General features: G+C 47.0%; 1 protein-coding gene across 1 annotated transcript in view; it reads right to left on the minus strand.

The window, feature by feature from the left end:
- The window catches only part of LOC309565239 (vomeronasal type-2 receptor 26-like), a gene marked incomplete at both ends in the record, with an annotated part of 91,764 nt that extends 74,618 nt beyond the window's left edge, over positions 1–17,146 (minus strand). The window contains one exon of the mRNA XM_082270101.1: positions 16,906–17,146. Coding sequence (XP_082126227.1) covers positions 16,906–17,146 — 241 coding nt within the window. The remainder of the gene's footprint in view (positions 1–16,905) is intronic.
- Positions 17,147–17,386: the final 240 nt, after the last annotated feature.

Here is a 17,386-nt window from a genome sequence, read left to right on the forward strand (position 1 = left end):
CTCCTAAGCTAGGCAGCAAGAAACTGATTAGTAAGCTCTATGTGTCTGGAGGTAATGTCTGAAGGGACAGCCCCTAAAGGTGTGTCTAGTGAAAGTTTTTTAATGAAGTTTCACTACCTAGTCTGCTCCTGCAGAGGGCAACATTATCCAATTGTGATGAAACTTGGAAGGGCTGCATCTACCACAGGACGTAAGAGAAAAAACACTAGTTGTGTTTAAATAAAATGAAAGCTCTATCTGTCTAAAAAAAAAAAAAATATATATATATATATATATATATATATATAAACATTTTACAGTAAAACCTTGGATTGTGAGCATAATTCGTTCTGGAAACATGCTTGTAATCCAAAACACTAGTGATGGATGAACATCTGATGGCACAGTTCGCGAACGCGCAAACTCGCTCAAATGTTCGCGAACCTGCGGCGGGACCCATTCATTTTAATGGCAGGCGAACATGAAAAACCTCCAGGTCATATTTGCAGCCACAAAATACTTACTAGCTGTGCACACATAGTCCCACAGCATGGACACTGACATACCAGAAGTATTAAGCGAATCTGCGATCGACAAGCATTCTTTTTTTATCTGCAAAATTCCGTCAATTCAGGAGTGCATGAAGGCCATGGAGGAGAAGCAACGCCAGGCTATGAAGGGAGTGCAGGAGATGATCCTGCTATTGGAAAAGTTGCCATAAAAATTATTATAATTTTTTATAATTTTTTTTTATAAGTTATATAAATCGTTTATACAGTTATAACTAGTGATGGACGAACATAGGCCGGGGCGGTTCGCGAACGTCAGCCGAAAATATTCTCAAATGTCCGCGAACCGCAAGTTCGCGGCGGGTCCCATTGACTTTAATGGGAGGTGAGCTTTAAAAACCGTTAGGTCATATTTGCAGCCACAAAAGACTTACTAGATGTGCACAAATAGTCCCACCACATGGACAATGTCATAACAGAAGTATTGCAATTAAAAAAGTTGCCCTAAAATTTTTTTTTTTTTTTTACAGCAAAAAAAAAATTTTTTTTTCATAAATCAGCCAGAACTGACAGCCGGTAAATACATGTCAAATACATATAGGGTCCATTCACACATCTGTAAAATGGGTCCGCATCCATTCCACAATTTGGCAGAACGTTTACAGACCCATTGATTTTCAATTCCAGTCTGAAAAATTAGGCATTCACAGGATAAAGAAGTAAGTGTCGGCCATTCCAGGCCCCAAAAATTAGCCCACATGCGTTTACCTGACAGCTAAGAACGTAGTATTCTGTGGCTGAAGGTACATTAGGCATTCACTGGGTACAGAAATAAGTGTCAGCCAGTATAGGCCCCAAAAATTAGCCCACATGGGTTTACCTGACAGCTAAGAACGTTTTATTCTGTGGCTGAATGTACATTAGGCATTCACAGGATAAAGGAGTAAGTGCCAGCCATAAAAGGCCCCAAAAATTAGCCCACGTGTGTTTACCTGACAGCTAAGAACGTTGTATTCTGTGGCTGAAGGTACATTAGGCATTCACAGGATACAGAAGTAAGTGTCGGCCAGTATAGGCCCCAAGAATTAGCCCACATGGGTTTACCTGACAGCTAAGAATGTTGTATTCTGTGACTGAAGGTACATTAGGCATTCACAGGATACAGAAGTAAGATTCGGCCAGTATATGCCCCAAAAATTAGGCATTCAATGGACATGAAATGCCTTTTATGCCGCTGTATTTACCGAAAACAAGGACCATGAATTGTTGTGGGTGGATGGCGGTCTGGCGGATATTTGTGGCCTGTCATGAGGAATTGTAATCACACATGTGTCACGAACCAGCAGGACTGGTAGTGGATCCTCTGGACCAGAGAGACGATGGCGCGGGTTGTACTAGAGGACCGGTTCTAAGCAGTTACTGGTCTTCACCAGAGCCCGCCGCAAGGCGGGATGGATTTGCTGCGGCGGTAACTACCAGGTCGTGTCCCCTAGTAACAACTCGATCTCTCTGGCAGCTGATATGGCGTGGTACACAGGGAGTAGGCAAGAGCGTAGTCGGACGTAGCAGAGGTCAGGGCAGGCGGCAGAGGTTCAAAGGCGAGATGTCGGTAGCAAGGATTCGGCAACAGGCAAAGCAAACAAACACAGAAGGGAACGCTTTCACAGAGGCACAAGGCACAAAGATCCGGCAGGAAGCTGTGTGAGGAGAAGGTATTAATGAGCAGTGCACAGGTGAAGCCTAATTAAGTCAGCACTGCCTTTCACAAACCTTAACCCTTAATAACCAGTCTGGGCCAGGTACCAATCACCTGTGCACTGGTCCTTTAGATCTAAGAGTCCCGGTGCGCTGTGAGCGCTTCGAGGCCAGCAGGGGGCCCGGAGCGCTGAGCGTAACAGTACCCCCCCCCTTTGGTCTCCCCCTCTTTTTGGAACCCAAGAACTTGCGGATGAGGCTGCGGTCCAGGATGTTCTCCTCCGGCTCCCAAGATCTCTCCTCAGGGCTGCAGCCCTCCCAATCGACCAAAAAAAATCTTTTCCCCCGGATGACTTTGGTCGCTAGGACTTCTTTGACCGAAAAAATATCAGAGGTGCCAGCTACAGGGGTGGGAGAAAGAAGTTTAGGAGAGAAGCGGTTAAAGATAGCAGGTTTGAGAAGGGAGACATGGAAAGAGTTATGGATTCGGAGAGAGGGTGGAAGATGGAGCTGGTAGGACACCTGGTTAATGCGGCTCTTGATTTTAAAGGGACCCAAGTAACGAGGGCCCAACTTGTAACTTGGGACCTTAAATCTGATGAATTTCGAGGAGAGCCACACTTTGTCACCGGGACTGAATTCCGGAGGAGCTCTGCGACTTTTATCGGCCTGGAACTTCATACGGCCGAGGCCTTGAGGAGGGCTGCGTGGGTCTCTCGCCAAATAGAAGAGAAGTCCTGAAGGAGGTCCTCTACAGCTGGTACAGAAGAGGGAGCAGAGGTCCGAGGCAGAGGTGGCAGAGGATGACGACCATGGACCACAAAAAATGGGGATTTATTGGAGGCAGAAGATTGCTTGAAATTGTAAGAAAACTCTGCCCAAGGGAGTAAATCCGACCAATCATCTTGACGGGAGGACACAAAATGGCGTAGATAATCTCCCAGAATCTGGTTCACCCGTTCCACTTGGCCATTGGACTGAGGGTGATACGAGGAAGAAAAGTCCAACTTGACTCCGAGCTGACCACAGAGAGCCCTCCAAAATCTGGAAACAAACTGCACCCCACGGTCCGAGACGATGTGTCTGGGAAGGCCGTGGAGGCGGAAGATGTGTAGAAAAAACTGTTTGGCCAACTGAGGCGCGGACGGGAGACCAGGCAGGGACACAAAGTGAGCCATCTTAGAAAATCGGTCCACCACGACCCAGATGACCATCTTACCATGGGAGGAGGGAAGATCAGTGATAAAGTCCATGGCGATGTGCGACCAAGGGGTCTCAGGAACAGGAAGAGGCAGAAGAAGACCCGCAGGTTTCTGACGAGGAGTTTTGTCACGAGCGCAGATCACACAGGATTGGACGAATTCTGTGACGTCTCTCTCCAGAGTGGGCCACCAATATCTTTGGGAAATTAATTGAAGAGATTTTTTAATTCCAGGATGACCGGCAAAAAGGGAAGCGTGGCCCCACTTGAGAATCTGTAACCGCTGACGAGAAGGAACGTAGGTCTTGCCGGGAGGAAGAAGACGCAGGTCCACAGGAGCAACCGAGATGAGACATTCTGGAGGGATAATGTGTTGAGGAGTGGGTATGTCACCCACCACATCTGAAGAGCGAGAAAGGGCATCCGCCCTGATGTTCTTAGCAGCTGGGCAGAAATGAATCTGGAAATTGAAGCGGGCGAAGAAGATGGACCAACGGGCTTGGCGGGGATTTAGTCTTTGAGCTGACTGGAGGTAGGCTAGGTTCTTGTGGTCCGTAAAGATGATCACAGGGTGAGGAGCACCCTCGAGAAGATGTCTCCATTCCTCCAAGGCTAATTTAATTGCCAGCAGTTCTCTGTCCCCAATAGAGTAATTCTTCTCGGCGGAGGAAAAGGTTTTAGAGAAGAAGCCACAAGTTATGGTCTTGCCTCTGGATGACTTCTGAGTTAGCACAGCTCCGGCTCCCACTGAGGATGCATCCACTTCCAGATAGAATGGCTTGGAAGAATCTGGCCGGGACAGAACAGGTGCAGAAGCAAAGGCGGCTTTCAGGGACTGGAAGGCCTCTTCAGCGTGAGGAGGCCAGGTTTTGGGATTTGCACCTTTTCTAGTCAAGGCCACGATGGGGGCCACCAGGGTGGAATAATGAGGAATAAATTGTCTGTAGTAGTTGGCGAAACCCAGGAACCTCTGTATGGCTCGGAGGCCAGAGGGGCGTGGCCAGTCCAGAACCGCTGAGAGCTTGGCAGGATCCATTTGAAGTCCTTGGGCAGAGATGATATATCCCAGGAAGGGCAAGGAGGAACGCTCAAACAGACACTTCTCAATCTTGGCATAGAGGCGATTACTCCTGAGACGGGTGAGAACTTGTTGGACATGGACTCGGTGTTGCTCCAAATTAGAGGAAAAAATAAGGATGTCATCCAGGTATACTATTACACAAGTGTAAAGAAGGTCCCGGAAGATGTCGTTCACGAACTCCTGGAAGACTGCAGGGGCGTTACAGAGCCCAAAGGGCATCACTAAGTATTCAAAATGACCGTCCCTGGTGTTAAAAGCAGTCTTCCACTCGTCTCCCTTTCGAATGCGGATCAGGTTGTAGGCCCCGCGGAGATCCAGCTTGGTGAAAATCTTGGCTCCTCGGAGACGGTCAAACAACTCAGAGATCAGAGGCAGTGGGTAACGGTTTTTAATGGTAATTTTATTGAGTCCTCTATAGTCAATGCAGGGGCGGAGCGAACCATCCTTTTTAGACACAAAGAAAAAAACGGCTCCAGCAGGGGAAGAAGACTTCCTAATAAACCCTCTCTGTAAGTTCTCACGTACATAGTTTGACATGGCCTGAGTCTCTGGAGGTGAGAGAGGATAAATTCTGCCTCGAGGTGGAGTAGAGCCAGGTAATAGGTCAATAGGACAATCATAAGGCCTGTGAGGAGGAAGAGTCTCAGCTTGCTTTTTACAGAAGACATCCGCAAAACGGTGGTAAGTCTTGGGGAGACCTGGTGGCGGAGGAATTAGTGGGTCCCGTTTGATAGGAGCAGGCTTGAGACACCGGTCAGAGCAGGAGGAACCCCATCGCAAAATCTCACCGGTGGACCAATTCAGGACAGGACAATGGCGTTGCAACCACGGTAGACCCAGCAGGAGTTCGGAAGAGCAAAAGGGAAGAACAAAAAATTCCAGAGTCTCTGTGTGAAACACCCCAATGTCCATCCGCAGAGGCTGGGTGCGGTATTGTACCGTAGCAGAGAGTCTCTCCCCGTTGACCGTAGAAATGAGGATCGGCTTGGGAAGACGAATTATAGGAATTCGGTACTTGTCGACCAAGGAGGCGTGAATGAAGTTGCCGGCTGAGCCGGAGTCCAAGAAGGCTGCAGCAGAAAAAAAAGACTTGGACGACAGGAACAACTGCACGGGTATGATGAGACATGGAGAGGAAGAATCCACACCTAGTAATGCATCTCCCACATTCACTAGGTGCGAGCGTTTCCCGAACGTTGGGGACGAAGAGGACAATCCTTAAGGAAGTGCTCGGTACTAGCGCAGTATAAACACAGGTTCTCGTCTCTACGACGGCTTCGTTCTTGCGGGGTCAGGCGAGACCGGTCCACCTGCATGGCCTCCACAATGGAAGACCCAGAGACAGGTTGAGGTGGACGCTGGAACACAGGGGCCAGACGAGGGTAGCGTTTAGGACGAGCTCTTTCCTTTTCAAGATGGAGTTCCTCTTGTCTCTCGGAGAAACGTTTATCGATCCTGGTGGCCAGCAAGATGAGGTTACTCAGTGTAGTAGGCAGGTCACGTGCAGCAAGGATGTCCTTAATGTCACTATTGAGTCCCTTCTTAAAAGTGGCACAAAGAGCTTCATTGTTCCAGTTCAGCTCGGAGGCAAGGGTACGGAACTGGATGGCATAATCACCCACGGTAGAAGTTCCTTGGGACGAGTTTAGCAAGGCAGTCTCTGCGGAGGTAACTCGGGCAGGTTCCTCGAATACGTTACGAAACTCCTGACAAAAATTCTGGACAGATGCGGTGACTGGATCAGCGCGGTCCCAAAATGGTGTAGCCCAGGCCAGGGCCCTCCCGGAAAGCAGACTGAGGATGAAGGCTACCTTGGCTCCCTCAGACGGAAACTGGTCAGACAGTAGCTCGAGGTGAAGAGAGCACTGAGACAGGAACCCTCGGCATAATTTAGGATCTCCGTCGTACTTGTCTGGCAGAGACAAGCGGATTCTGGACCTGGTGGCAACTGCTTGTGTGGGAGGTGCAGCAGATGCTGACGGAGGAGCTGGCTGTTGCTGAGTTGGCAGGAACTGCTGAAACATAGCGGTCAGCTGAGCCAACTGTTGACCTTGCTGGGCCACAACGGTGGTGAGGTCCGCTAGGCTTGGCAACGGAACATCAGCGGGATCCATGGCCGGATCTTACTGTCACGAACCGGCAGGACTGGTAGTGGATCCTCTGGACCAGAGAGACGATGGCGCGGGTTGTACTAGAGGACCGGTTCTAAGCAGTTACTGGTCTTCACCAGAGCCCGCCGCAAGGCGGGATGGATTTGCTGCGGCGGTAACTACCAGGTCGTGTCCCCTAGTAACAACTCGATCTCTCTGGCAGCTGATATGGCGTGGTACACAAGGAGTAGGCAAGAGCGTAGTCGGACGTAGCAGAGGTCAGGGCAGGCGGCAGAGGTTCAAAGGCGAGATGTCGGTAGCAAGGATTCGGCAACAGGCAAAGCAAACAAACACAGAAGGGAACGCTTTCACAGAGGCACAAGGCACAAAGATCCGGCAGGAAGCTGTGTGAGGAGAAGGTATTAATGAGCAGTGCACAGGTGAAGCCTAATTAAGTCAGCACTGCCTTTCACAAACCTTAACCCTTAATAACCAGTCTGGGCCAGGTACCAATCACCTGTGCACTGGTCCTTTAGATCTAAGAGTCCCGGTGCGCTGTGAGCGCTTCGAGGCCAGCAGGGGGCCCGGAGCGCTGAGCGTAACAACATGGTCTACTTGTCACATGTGTTGAATTCCTCAGAGATCCATGCCTCATTAATTTTTTAGAAATGCAAGGTAGTCAACACTGTCATGAGCTAGGCGAGTGCGCTAATCGGTCCCGATCCCCCCTGCTGCACTGAACGTCCTTTCGGACAGAACACTGGGCGGGGGGGCAAGCCAACAGTTCCATTGCAAATTGTGCAAGCTCTGGCCAGAGGTCAAGCCTGCCCACCCAGTAGTCCAGTGGTTCTTCACTCCTCAGAGAGTTCACATCAACCATTAACCCAATGTTGTTGGACACCTATCGGTCTAGGCGTTCCCTGATGCTGGATCTGGAGTACAGCTGTCGATGGGTTGGCTGAAAGAAGGATCTCATATCTGAAGTGACCAACACATCTTCAAACCGCCCTCTTCTTGCAGGAGCTGTTGGATTGCTACCCGCAACTGTCTCTCTGTGACTGGAAATTCCTCTGCCAGCGCACGCAAAAGCAGAATGCAGCATTTCTTGCAGCAAGGCCTGGAAGTGCTGCATTCTGACCGCCCTCTGTGATGGTGGTAACATTTCCACCATTTTTTGTTTGTACCACCCAGTATTTGTATTGTTTGTATTTTATGTTTGTTGCCACCCAGTACTGGTCCTTGCCCTTTATACTTTTGTATGGGGGTCCTCCTTAAAACACTGGAGCATGAAGGACCCCATCGCACTAAACTGGACATGGTGTAGTGACCTGGCTCCAGCTCATCATCCAGGATAGTGTCGTCCTCGTTCTCCTCCCCCCATCCATGGACAACACCAGGGATCCCAGAAGGGGTTTAAAGCATGCTCTTCTTGCTCCTCCTCATCTGCCCCCTCTTCAGACTCCTGTTGTTGACTTGTCTCAGATAGAGTAGCACCCCCTGGGAATTTCCTACAAACATTGCGACTTCCTCATCTTCCTGCTCCTGCTCCTCGACGGCTTGATCAATGACATGACGCAATGTACGCTCCAGAAAGAAAGCGTAAGGTACGATGTCACTGATGGCGCCCTGGCCATGACTGACCAGTTTGGTGATCTCATCAAATGGCCGCAGAAGTCTGCATGTATCGTGCATGATCAGCCACTGGCGATAGGGAAAAAATCCCAAGCTCCCCAGAACCTGTCCTGCCGCAGGGTTCGTACAGGAAGTCGTTAACTGCACATTTCTGCTGGAGCAGCCTATCAAGTATATGCAACGTTGAGTTCCATCACGTGGGGCAGTCACAAATAAGATGCCTGGTGGGCAGGTTGTGTCACCACTGAATGTCAGCAAGGTGAGCCATGGCTGTGTAAGATCTTCTGAAATGGCCCGACATTTTCCTGGCCTGCCGCAAGATGTCCTGGACCCCAGGGTATTTGGCAACAGGACTTGTCTTATGCATGGCATGTGTGTAATTTTGCCCTTTTTCAGCGCGCTCAGCAGATTGGCACCGTTGTCGCACACCACTTTACCAACTGTAATAATTGAGCGGTGTCAGCCACTGATCTCCCTGTGAAAGCAAAGCTGAAAGGAGTGCAGGACCAGTGTGGCTCTTGGCTTCCAGGCACAACAGACGCAGCGCAGCATGGCAACGTCTCAGCTGGCATGTGGAATAGGTTCTGGGGATCTTGAGTGGTGCAGCGGAAGAGACGGTAGCAGGAGAAAAGGAGGAGTCAGCTGAGGAGGAAAGGGAGGATGGAGTAGGAGGAGGAGAAGAAGAGGCAGGCCTGCATGCAATCCGTGGCGGTAAAATCAAATCTACACAGATGCCACGGGTTACATACTTGACAGCCATCAGAAGGTTCACCCAGTGGGCAGTAAAAGTTATATACCTTCCCTGCCCGTGTTTGCTAGACCATGTGTCTGTGATTAGATGTATCTTGGCACCGACACTGTGTGCCAGAGATACATTCACTTGCCGCTGAACATGGCCATACAGCTCTGGAATGCCCTCCTGCAAAACATATTTCCTGCCTGGGACCTTCCATTGTGGTGTTACAATGGACACAAATTTCCGAAAGGCCTCTGAGTCTACCAGTTTATATGGCAGTAGTTGGCGGGCTATCAGTTCCAACAAGAAAGCAGTCAAACGTTGGGCAAGAGGGTTATCCGGCGTCATTATTTTTTTACGCTCCAACATTTAGGCCACGGAAGCCTGCCTTTTTCCAGAACAACGTGAGGACGGCATGACAGAGGACATGGGCATGAGTGGAGGACAATTGTGAGGAGATAGGAGAAGGAGAAGAGGCTGGACGGTGAGAGCCTGGAGTGTGGCTTTTTGGGCTCTAACGGCGTTGCCCCCACTGGGCTCAGTGATGGGAGTTCAGGTGCCTTCTTAAGGCGGTCGTTTATAGGTGAGTGTTGGGCTTACCGCAACTTATGCGTTGACTGCAAAGGCTGCAGATGGTAACACTATTGTCAGCAGCGGACACATTAAAAAAAGCCCACACTGCGGAGCCATGTGTCGGCGTCCGGGAGCGCCAGATGTGACTGTACATGGTTGATGGCTCGCTCCTGATACATTTGCAGTCTGCTTTGTCCCTCCTGTGCAATTCAAGTTCCGCCTGCTTCTCCTCCCTATCTGCTGGTCTGTCTCTCCCTCTGAACTCCCCTCCTCTTCCTCTCTTGTGGCCACCCATGTGACGTCCATAGACACGTCATCATCCACGTCACCTTTACCACCACTAACATTCGAGTTCTCGGAGTAGGCAGAAACAGCGGGGACCAACCTCCTTGGGCTGACCTGGGTACTGTCGTCAGACTGCTGAGTGGCGGCTGTTGCTACCTCCTCTTCCTGATCCGATGCCAACAATGGCTGCGCATCACAAAATGTCTTGTGATGGATCAGAAAATATTTCCAGTGACTCAAGCGGAGGGTATATGGTGGTGGTGTTGGTGGTGTTGGTGGTGGTGTCTTTGGGGGTGCACACAGCAGAGAGTGAAGAGGGTGCAGATAGAGAGGATGAGGAGGGTGCAGAAGAGGAAGGCTGAGTGAGCTACTCAACCAAGTCTTGTGCATCCTTTGACGTAATCGAAAGCAACTTCTGAAACTTCACACTTTGGCTCCGGCCTACTACTCCTGCCCTACCCCTACCACCCCTGCGTAAGGGCCTGCCTCTTCCTCTGTCAATTTTTAAATTACCCTGTGACAAAAGTCTCTAGAGAAGCATGGTATATGTGGAATAAGGTATAAAACACCCCGCTTCAATCTGTGGTATTGGGGGGCCACTGGTTTATCACACCAGTTCTACAAAAAATTGGCCAGTAACTGTTGTCACTGTGTGTAGCACAGTTAACTCAGCAAAAGAGGCCACATTTTTGCAGGACTAAAATACACTGTTATAAAAGTATACTGTTAAATAACACCCCACTTCAATATGTGGTATTGGGGGGCCACTGGTCTATCACACCAGTTGTACAAAAAATTGGTCAGTAAGTTTGGCACTGTGTGTAGCAGAGTTAACGCAGCAAAAGAGGCAATACAGTTGCAGGACACAAATACACTTATAAAAGTATACTTAGATAACACCCCTCTTCAATATGTGGTATTTGGGGGCCACTGGTTTATCACACCAGTTGTACAAAAAAAAAATTGGCCAGTGAGTTTGGCACTGTGTGTAGCAGAGTTAACGCAGCAAAAGAGGCAATATTGCTTGCAGGACACAAATACACTTATGAAAGTATACTCAGATAACACCCCACTTCAATATGTGGTATTGGGGGGCCACTGGTCTATCATACCAGTTGTACAAAAAATTGGCCAGTGAGTTTGGCACTGTGTGTAGCAGAGTTAACACAGCAAAAGAAGCAATATTTTTGCAGGACACAAATACACTTATAAAAGTATACTCAGATAACACCCCACTTCAATATGTGGTATTGGGGGGCCACTTGTCTATCACACCAGTTCTACAAAAAATTGGCCAGTAACTGTTGTCACTGTGTGTAGCACAGTTAACGCAGCAAAATAGGCCAAATTTTTGTAGGACTAAAATACACTGTTATAAAAGTATACTGTTAAATAACACCCACTTAAATATGTGGTATTGGGGGGCTACTGGTCTATCACACAAGTTGTACAAAAAATTGGCCAGTAAGTTTGGCACTGTGTTTAGCAGAGTTAACGCAACAAAAGAGGCAATATTTTTGCAGGACACAAATACACTTATAAAAGTATACTCAGATAACACCCCACTTCAATATGTGGTATTGGGGGCCACTGGTCTATCACACCAGTTATAATACTTTTTTAAAAGTGCTTTTTTCACTGTTTGTAGTATTGCTGCAGAAACGCTCAACACACCAGTCACAATGCTGCACAGTGCACAATACCAATCCACTATAATATGCTTTCTATAATAGAAAGTATATTATACGTGTATTACACCCCTTTTTGCACTGCACACAAAAGAATAGTACACCTATACCAAATACCAGTCCTTAAAAGGACTTTTGTGGACCTTAACAGAACGATTTGTGTCACTGAGAATATGTCCCTGGTGCACACAGCAAGCCTCTCGCTACACTGACAAAAGAGACAGTACACCTATACCAAATACCAGCCCTTAAAAGGATTTTTGTGGACCTTAACAGAGCGATTTGTGTCACTGACAATCTGTCCCTGGTGCACACAGCCAACCTCTCCCTACACTGACAAAAAGCAGAATGTGAATTGGCCACAAGGTCAGGTCTATTTTTAAGGTAGGGTGTATGTCCATGTGCTGAAATGTTTCAATTGGCTGTCCCGTTCCACCTGATGGCTGTGTCAAGGGTCAAAGTTCAACCCAATGTAAACTAATATGGCTGCCACGAACAACGCCATATGTTCGCAAAATCGGCAGGTTACGAACGAGCAAAGTTTGCCGCGACCACTGGGCGAGCCGCAAGGCCATCCCTAGTTATAACGTGTATTTTGTTTTTTGTAATATTGCTGGGTTTTAGTGTAATAGCTCGCCTCAATCAGCCAGAACTGACAGCAGCCAGTAAATACATGTCAAATACATATAGGGTCCATTCACACGTCTGTAAAACGGGTCCGCATCCGTTCCACAATTTAGCGGAATGTTAAGAGACCCATTGATTTTCAATTTCAGTCTGAAAAAATAGGCATTCACAGGATAAAGAAGTAAGTGTCGACCAGTACAGGCCCCAAAAATTAGCCGACAGGCGTTAACCTGACAGCAAAAAACTTTGTATTCTGTGGCTGGAGGTACATTAGGCATTCACAGGATAAATAAGTGTCGGCCATTACAGGCCACAAAAATTAGCGGACAGACGTTCACCTGGCAGCAAAGATCTTTGTATTCTGTGGCTGGAGGTACATTAGGCATTCACAGGATAAATAGGTGTCGGCCATTACAGGCCCCAAAAATTAGTCCACAGGCATTCACCTGACAGCAAAGAGTTTTGTATTCTGTGGCTGGAGGTACATTAGGCATTCACAGGATAAATAAGTGTCGGCCATTACAGGCCCCAAAAATTAGCTGACATGTGTTCACATGACAGCAAAGAACTTTGTATTCTGTGGCTGGAGGTACATTAGGCATTTACAGGATAAATAAGTGTCGGCCATTACAGGCCCCAAAAATTAGCCGACAGGCGACACCTGACAATAAAGAACTTTGTATTCTGTGGCTGGAGGTACATTAGGCATTCACAGGATAAATAGGTGTCGGCCATTACAGGCCCCAAAAATTAGAGGACAGGCGTTCACCTGACAGCAAAGAACTTTGTATTCTTTGGCTGGAGGTACATTAGGCATTCACAGGATAAATAAGTGTCGGCCATTACAGGCCTCAAAAATTAGCTGACAGGTGTTCACCTGACAGCAAAGAACTTTGTATTCTGTGGCTGGAGTTACATTAGGCATTCACAGGAAAAATAAGTGACACGACGCAATGCATGCTCCAAAAAGAAGGCGTAAGGTACGATGTCACTGATGGCGCCCTGGCTGCGACTTACAAGTTTGGTGATCTCATCAAATGGCCTCAGAAGTCTACATGCATCGTGCATAAGCAGCCACTGGCACGGTGAAAAAAAACAAGCTCCCCAGAACTTGTCCTGCCGCAGAGTTCGTACAGGTAGTCGTTAAGTGCAACTTTCTGCTGGAGCAGCCTATCAAGCATATACAAGGTTGAGTTCCATCTCGTCGGGCAGTCACAAATAAGACGTCTGACGGGCAGGTTGTGTAGCCGCTGAATGTCAGCAAGGCAAGCCATGACTGTGTAAAATCTTCTGAAATGGCCAGAGATTTTTCTGGCCTGCCGCAAGACATCCTGGACCCCAGGGTACTTGACAACGAATCACTGCACAACCAAGTTCAGGATGTGTGCCATGCATGGCACATGTGTAATTTTGCCCTGATACCAGCAGATTGGCACCATTGTCGCACACCACTTTACCAACTGTCAAATTGAGTGGTATTAGCCACTGATCTGCCTGTGAACTCAAATCTGAAAGGTGTGCAGGACCAGTGTGGCTCTTGGTTTCCAGGCACAACAGATGCAGCACATCATGGCAACGTCTAACCTGGCATGTCAAATAGGTTTTGGGGATCTTGGACGGCGCAGCAGAAGAGATGGTAGCAGTGGAGAATGAGCAGTCAGCTGAGGAGGAGAGGGAGGATGGAGTAGGAAGAGGAAAAGAAGAGGCAGGCCCACATGCAATCCGTGGCGGTAAAACCAAATCTACACGGGTGCCACTGGTTACATGCTTGACGGCCATCAGAAAATTCACCCAGTGGGCAGTAAAAGGTAGAGGGCCTTGGAACCTGAACTTAAAGACTTTGTTTCACAGACTGCCATCACACATTTTGCTGTGCTGAATGGACTTTTTCATGGTACTTTTACACAGGAGGACATTGACAACGCCTGGCGGGTGTTGTGTTGCTTTAAGGACGCTTTATGGTGCGCCAGAAAGCACCTTATCCACCAGAGGGAGAGGATGTCCATTGAGGACTGTCGCAGACTGGTTCACAGTCTGCTCAGAGACTATAACCTGATGGATCTCATGGAGGAAGAGGAGGTCTGAAGATTTCCCCTTCCCCCACTCTCCCTTGTGTGTCTTTGTCCATTCAATAAAGCTTCGGGCCTGTGATTTCATTCCCCTCCCCTTACCCCTCTCTCCCACCCCCCCCCATCACACCTGTTGTTTTTTTGAAATGTTACAGTATTGATTCAGTTTGAGTAACATAACGTATAGACAATGTTATTTAGTTTCATGCTTCAGGGGTATTGCGGCGTCATGCATGATGTGATGGCTCGGGGTACCCTTACTCCGCACAACACATCAGGCATCATACCGCAGAATGAATGTATGTGATTGAATGTATTTATTAGTATTAGTATTAGTCCTGCCCTGGCTGACTGAAGTAGGGTAGGGCGAAGTTTCTGCACTTCCAATGGCTGTCTGTGGGGCACTTGTGCAGTAGCGCAATCCCATAGGGACAGGATGCAGAGACACTTGGATTTTATTATTATAGATTTAACACTCCGCTTCAATCTGTTGTTGTGGGGGGCCACTGGAATATCACACCAGTTATAATACTTTTTTTCCTGTAACTTTTGTCACTGTGTGTAGCAGAGGGATGCAGCAAAAACAGAAAAAAAAAATTCTGCGGTACCCAAATTCACTATTATGAAAGTATATTGTTATATAACACCCTGCTTCAATCTGTCACTTTTGGGGGGCTTCTGGTATACCACACCAGTTATAATACTTTTTTCTAATTGTGTTTTTCATTGCAGCTGACATGAAAACTCTAATACTTTCTAAAATAACTAAAGCTTGCCCATTCCTTCCTACCTCCTGCCCTTTTACCCAATATTGCAGGCCGTCTTGGTAATAGGTCAATAGGTATGTTAGAGGGAATTAGCAGTAACCTCCTACGCTACTTAACACATCTACTGTATGTAGGAATTAGTAGTCAAGTGAAAATACAAACCTCACCATATTTCCATATTGGTGGTAATTCATCAAACACAAGTTCCTTTCCATCAGGAGAAGATGTATTGTAACTTCCTATATGTACATCTACATATCTAAAATCAACATTTATTCCAAAACTGTAAATATGATACAACGTGCACATATCTCCTCTCTCATTAAAATATACTTCTTCTCCGGTGGGATCTTGAAAATGGACTCTTCCTAAAAACTAAAAAAAAAATATATTGCACAAGACTATACCAAGTCTCTACCACTGTTCAATCTTTTAGCTTAAATAACACACATATTTAATATTATTCCCTTCTCTAATAAATGCAACAATCATCCAAATTGGGTGTTATTGTGGACACTTCCAGGGTTTAAATTAGCTTGAAAACACTAAATGCAAAGTGGTTGAAAAAATCAGATTATGTGATATATACAATAGTAATATATGGTCTAGTAAACACACGTAACACTCGTATGCAAAAATATAGTTCTACAGTTAGCACAAACAAATATAAATATATAAAGACATTTTAAAGCTCAACTTACCAAACCAGCCTGTGACCAACCGAATTGACCTGTCCAACAGTATGCGTTACAAACAGGGGTTTAGTTGCTCAAATTTGCAAATACATGCATAAGATACACCTGTCTACAACCTACACCTGTCCATTTAAATGCATGTGCTTCCATTGTTGGAGACTCATAGAAATTAGAGTTAGGTCCACAGAAAATGACCATGGGATCCAAAAAGCTGTCTTTTTGCGCAAAAGCCCTTTTAGACGAACCGGAAAACAGTGACAGTGAAACTGAGTTTTTTTTTTTTTTTGTTTAATTTCTTTTTATTGAAAATTTAAAGAAACAAAGACAAAACAATTACAATACAATCCGACATGAGATATAGGAAAAAAACATGGAACTAAAGCATGAAGTGCATGAAAGTTTCCAGCATATGCCATATACACAGAATCAAAAAAGGAGAAGAAAAAAAAAACAAAAAAACAGAAGACTTACGGCCAGATAAGCACGGTACAAATAAATCTGGGAGGGCATATCTAGAGCACAATACTATACATAACCATACCCATATCGGAAAGAGCCTAGAGAAATACGAGAGAATAAAGAAGAACATAAGGGAGAGAAGAAGAAAAGAACAGCAAAGAAAGAAGGGGCAAAAGGCGAGGGGAAGAGGGGGGGGGGGTAGGCCTCGGGATACATCAAGTCCATATAAGAAAAACCTCAATCAATAATGCTAGCATCAGAATGCGGTGAACCAGAAGAAATGTCTTAAGTGAGCAAAGCAACATAGGATGAAGTGGATTTGAAGGAGGACCAGGGATACCAGGTGGAATGAAAACGGTCCAATTTGTCTTGGGCTATGAAGGTAAGTTCTTCCAATTGGTATGTCATGTCTACCTTCAGTAGCCATTGGTGCATTGTGGGAATGGTGGATGTGCCCCAGTAGGTAGGGATCAGGGCTTTAGCGGCATTGAGCATATGGGGAATCATTGAGCGTTTATACTTGGATAGTGGTGCGGTAGTTCCGTGTAGAAGGACAACCCAAGGGTCGAATGGAATGGCGTCTTCCGTGATGACTTGAATGAGTCGGATAATTTCTAGCCAGAATGGCTGGATCTTGGAACAGAACCACCAGATGTGTGCGTGTGAAGCGGTATCTCCACATCCCCTCCAACATAACGGGGAGATGGCCGGAGAAATATTGTGTCATTTCCTCGGGGTGTAATACCATCTGGACAATAGCTTGTAATTAGATTCCGCCACCTTGGTGGAAATAGAAGAAATATTGGCTAAGGCAAGTACTTTGTCCTTTCCGAGCATCCGAGATCTGAGAGCCAATATCCAGTTCCCACTTATGTATAAAGTCCGTGTAGGGCTGACCCTGCAAGGAGATAAGGGCTTTGTAGAACTGTGACATGGAGTGAAGAGGGGGATCCCGAGGGTAGAATATAGCTTCAACGGGATTCAAATCCTTGGAGTCACGCAATGGACGGGGAAGAGAAGCAAGGAATGTGCTCAACTGCCTGTATCTCCAGTGGTTCATGACCGTTGCAGATCGTGAGCCCAAGATGTGGCATAAGGGTTTCAGAGTATTGGAGTGGACTAAGTGGTGTAACAAGAGAGGAGTCTTAGGAGACCAACTTTTAAATCCAGCATCCAAAGATCCAGGCATAAAGTGGTTAGGGTTCAACAGAGGCAGAGGGGAGAATTGTAGTTTCAGGAAAACTTTTTATGAAGGGAATCCCAGACAGACAAAGTAGAAAAGGTCAGGGGAGAAGGGGTT

The sequence above is a fragment of the Pelophylax lessonae genome, assembly GCF_965119305.1.
Source record: "Pelophylax lessonae genome assembly, chromosome: 1".
Taxonomy (NCBI): Eukaryota; Metazoa; Chordata; class Amphibia; order Anura; family Ranidae; genus Pelophylax; species Pelophylax lessonae.